Raw genomic sequence first — 5,168 nt, forward strand, 5'->3', positions numbered from 1 at the left:
ATATGAAGTTTTACTGAAAAAAAGTTTGAATTTTATTTAGTAGGTTTTAGAGATTACATAAATAAAATTTGAGATTTTTTGAGATGAAGAAAAGTATTTTTTAATCCTAAAGTGGAAACCACTTAGCACTCGGACTAGTACATAGAAATAAAATGTATATTCATGGACAAATCTTAAGTAGTAAATACTTCATTAAAAAATTGATTTTTTATGTACAAAAGACTTGTAATGTTTACTAAAAGTCCACCAAATTTTGTGAAGATGCACAAAATGTATTAAGAGTTATAGTGTGAAAACTATAAAGAGTACAAAATGGTTATGAGGTCAGTCAATTCGACTGACTTTGTAGCGAGAGTTAAGATTCAATACAATTTTGTTTTGATACAAATAACTAACATCTTAACTTGGGCTTTCTATAAGTGTAAACAGTACCTTTATTAACCAAATGTGCATGAGATCAGTCCATTGGACCAACTTTATATTAAAGAAGGAATGTTGATTATAATTCCAAATTTACTAGGTATATCTACAAAAAATGTGGCAAGCTTTTAGTAAAGTGTTCAAGTCTGTTGAACACAAAAAATCAGCTGTGTTACAAAAGTATTCATACTCAGTATGTCTGTGAATTGATTTAGTCTGACTTGGACTCTGGCATGTAGAGTGCAATATGATGTTCATGTGTAGAATAAGAATAATTTTATCAATTGTGTAGCTTTCTTATTGCATTTGCCTAACCTCTGAAATACATATCTACAGGTTTTTTCAGTATCCCTGTATGTTGTGTTGGTATTTACTCTCCTCTGCCACACACTGTTACTCATTCCTAATTCAGCAATTTAGGGTAAAATGGACAGTTTATACCTCTGACACCTCTGTGTTATACGTAACTCTGTAAAAAATTGTGGCATGCACTATTTGGCCTCCACCTGTGCACATAGGGTTAATAAGCTATAACTCCACAAATCAGAACTTTTAGGCTCTCGCTCTCTCTTCTTTTATTTTTTTGGCAAATTCACATCACCAGATTTTAATGAGTGATGGCAACGAGTTCAAATTTAAAGGATGTTTCACCTTTTCCTTTATTGTTCTGCTCCCAAATAGTATTAGTTTTTAAGTGGTTCAAATCTTGGAAAATCTATGTCAGAGTAAATTAGAAATCTACAAAAGATTTCGTAATATCATATTCTCTGTCTTCCCAATTTTCCCTTAGTGTTATGGCAAAGATTATATCAACATTTTGTAGTGTTGTTTTAATGAAAAACTTGGTGAAGATGAGGAAAAGAATATTTTGAACTACAAATAATATTACTTTATAATCTGTAGATTACTCTGTAATGGGTAATGTTTTCATACAACAACAACAATAAATCTATTCTTTTAACTCACATTAAAAATGTGTTTCATTTACATTTTCTCACTAGTCTGTGTAAAGTTAGTACAGTACTTTTAAAAATGTTAAATACTATATTCAAACACATTTCAGAATATCTTCTGATATCCGTTACTTCCCTTACTTAGCTGTAATGTTTACCTGGTTTTCATCATGATATAATAGAGATTTCAAGATGTGTTCACACTATAAGGGATAAGTGGAGGTGAAACGAGTTTGCATGTTATATTGAACAGTATTTGTTGCTTACATGTATCGTACTTGAGTAAATAGGTCTATAATGTGTGTTTTATGTTATCTGAGTTCTAATAATAATTGATTTTAGTTATGTGAAGAAGGTGATTGAGGACTCGAGTGCATCCGAAGACACAGCAAAGCTAGTAAAGGTTAGTTTTGTTTTTAGAATTCTTTCTGAAAACAGGATTGTCCTTAGAATACCACCGAATTACAGAAACTAATTTTACACAAAAGTGCTAGTCTATTTCAAATAGGACTATGAAATCAAGACTAATTTTTAACACTCAGATGATTAAAGCACTTATAAATAAACTCACTAAATGTCAATGTTTATTTCTCAGAAATTTAGTGTAGTTCCAAAAAATGCACATTGTTAAAAGTAAAGAAAATTGCCTATACATTGATTGTCTCATAATATGACATTTTCACTTGAAAAAATATCTGAAAACTAAAATTTCTTACTACACCTATTGCTTATTTAGTGCTTCAGATAATGCAAGTAATTTTAAAATTCAGATAAGGTGAGCATGGTTGTGGAAATTCAAAAATGAAAGTCAAGGAATGACTATGTTATCTTATTTATTTTAATTCATGTTGATAAAATTAAGTTTGATCTGCACGTTATACCATTATTTCCATGAGTACCAATATTCTTCTCATCAATAATCTAAATTTTTTATGTATATTCTTTTGGTTAAAGCAGGAATTTCAAGTACACAAAGTCTATCTTTCCTAAAGTGGTATGATACATCTTCTATGGAGTTTTACTATCAGTAAACTTTACTTTTAGTCACTATTTATAAAGTGACTCTGTAATTCCTATTCCTTCAAATACCTATAGAATGATAGGTTTCTTTCTTGTGAGTGTAAAACACTTAAATACACCAGTTCGATTTTCGATACCTCACTAATATAAAGGCTTAGTTTGGTCTGATATTTCATTGGTGGTAGTATCCAGGGTCACTGATGAGGAGTGGAATTCTCCGTAACTAGTCTGGCTCATAGATGCACCCCCAATGAAAGAATAGATCATCCCAAGCATTTACTTGTTGTTAAACAAATGTTTAAACAACTCTATTTATTCAATTATAGGGTACTGTTTTCACCATACATATATTTCAGAACATAATAAGTTGGAAGTCTGATGACAACTTTATTTTATTTTTAAATACTAAGTAAACTTGTTTGCAATACTAAGAAGTTAAATAGTGTAGTGTAATTTTAAGGATTAAACACTAAAAATAATGAACTTAACCAGACCATTACAACATCTAAAGCACAATTTTAAACATTAAAAATAATGAACTAAACCAGACCATTACAACATCTAAAGCACAATTTTAAACATTAAAAACAATGAACTTAACCAGACCATTATAACATCTAAAGCACAATTTTAAACACTAAAAATAATGAACTTAACCAGACCGTTACAACATCTAAAGCACTTTGGATTCTGTTTTCTAAATGAGCACTTAAACTTGGATATTTTGTTTCATTGAAATGTGGTAAATCATAAGTTGGCTGTGACAGGATGTCACTAAAGTATTAAATTACATAGACATCAGTATTAGCTTGTATGTAAATACTAGAGTAAAGACAATGCCACAATTCTGTAGTATGGTAGTTTTCTATAAAACTACTGAAGAATATGTAAACCGAAAGGTTTGATTGGAGTGCAAGTAGTTTTTAAAATTACGTATCCACATTCCCATGGGTTCATGTCATCCTCAGGACTGTAATAGATAGCTATTGAACATTCTGTCTACTAAATTTTGATTTTGTTTGAAGGACTTTAATTGCTATTATAAAGGAAAAAAAGTATTGTGTCATGATGCATTGGGCACTACATTGGTACAATGAGATACAGCCAGCTGAGACTGGCATGTGTTGCCACACATACATTAATGCATGTCAAGAAATCTTTCACCCCAAGGGGGTTCTTGAGTAAATGAGATTTACTATATGCTATTGATACTGACCCCCCCCCCCAAAAAAAATAATAATAAAACATCTCTTGAGGAAGGGGCAAATTTTCTGGAAATTGTTTTACATGTATGAATCTTTTGTAAAGTGATCTCTCTTCCATAATTTCAGATTTTGTAACTTTTTTTCTGCCAATTTCAAATCTTTCTATTAGCAATTTTTACAACCCTGTTTAGTTCTTATCATAATCATTATTATTACTTATGTAATTTTAATCTTTTTCATCTTCAGTTCTGTTCCTGGGAGAATCCTCACTTCTCTTCAGTGGTGCTGAGTGAACTTCTTTGGCAAATAGCTTACTCTTATACATACGAACTGCGACCATACCTAGACTTGCTGCTTCATATTTTGTTGTTAGAGGACTCGTGGCAAAATCATCGAATTCACAATGCTCTAAAAGGTTTTCTGACTTTTTGTGTTTGTATTTATTAATATATGTTCAAGAGTGACCTTGTGAACAACTCTTTTTTTTTTGTGGAATTTAAAGCATTCAGTGTACAGTTTTATTCAAAGTAATGAACATTTTGTAGGCCTGTAACCAAATTATGAAATTTGTTTTACTTTTACATAATAAAGATTTTAGACTTTGAACTTCAATGTTTTTTCTTTAAAAAATCCTAATATGTTATATTTTTTTTGCAGTTTGTTTTAAATCTTCTTTGGAATATATCAACTATAAAATGTTGTTAAAGGCAAGCTTAAAACCATTATTAAGTGTAGTTAAATGCTTTTGGCCATGTAACTGTATCACATACCTGGACATGCTTTTGTAGATATTAGTTGTTTGTTTTTTATTCCATGCACAAGAATGTTTTTACTGTCTTGCTTACTTTTTTCCTTTCATTGAATGATAAACCATTAATATTATTTTGGTGATTATCAAACTGAAAAAAATTATATATGAACCATGATAAAAGAATCAGCACAAAGGAACAATAACAAAAACAAATCGAAACACCCAGAAATTAAAATGCTTTCAGATAGTTGACTATTCTTCTTCAGGAGTGAAAAGAATAGTGGACTATTTAAAAATGCTAGAGTTTCTGGCTTTTTTTTTTTATAGAAATCTTCTTAAATTTAAATAATTTAAATGTTCTTAACATTATGTGTGAAATTATGCTAAGTTGTTTAAAGTAAAGAGAAACGAACAGTGATGTTATAAACAAAAAAAGAAAGTTAAATCTGCTATAAATTCTGAAATAGGTATTCCTGATGATCGAGATGGCTTATTTGACACAATTCAACGTAGTAAGAATCACTACCAGAAGAGGGCGTATCAATGCATCAAGTGTTTGGTGACCTTGTTTACCTCTTGTCCAGCAGCTGCACATATGCTTCATAGTAATGGTGATATAAAAAGAAAATGGACAAGTGCTGTAGACTGGCTGAATGATGAACTAGAGCGAGTAAATGATTTTTTTTTTTTCAGTTATAAAAATTAAGAGTACTTTTACAAATGTTTTTGTAACATTTTTATTAACTGTATGTGAATAACTTATTTAAGTAAGTGTTAAAATATTATGTACTAACTGGAGTACCTGTCCCCTGGATGGAA

The 5,168-nt window shown here is 30.2% G+C and overlaps 1 protein-coding gene across 4 annotated transcripts in view; it reads left to right on the forward strand.

Moving 5' to 3' along the window:
- The window catches only part of LOC106464279 (probable ubiquitin carboxyl-terminal hydrolase FAF-X), a 155,167-nt gene that overhangs the window by 140,681 nt on the left and 9,318 nt on the right, over nucleotides 1-5,168 (forward strand). For all 4 annotated transcript variants that reach the window (XM_022392384.1, XM_022392395.1, XM_013924410.2 and 1 more), the window contains 3 exons: nucleotides 1,716-1,776; nucleotides 3,845-4,013; nucleotides 4,817-5,019. In XM_022392384.1, the coding sequence (XP_022248092.1) occupies nucleotides 1,716-1,776; nucleotides 3,845-4,013; nucleotides 4,817-5,019 (433 nt within the window). The remainder of the gene's footprint in view (nucleotides 1-1,715; nucleotides 1,777-3,844; nucleotides 4,014-4,816; nucleotides 5,020-5,168) is intronic.

Source organism: Limulus polyphemus, unplaced genomic scaffold (assembly GCF_000517525.1).
Source record: "Limulus polyphemus unplaced genomic scaffold, Limulus_polyphemus-2.1.2 Scaffold58, whole genome shotgun sequence".
NCBI lineage: Eukaryota > Metazoa > Arthropoda > Merostomata > Xiphosura > Limulidae > Limulus > Limulus polyphemus.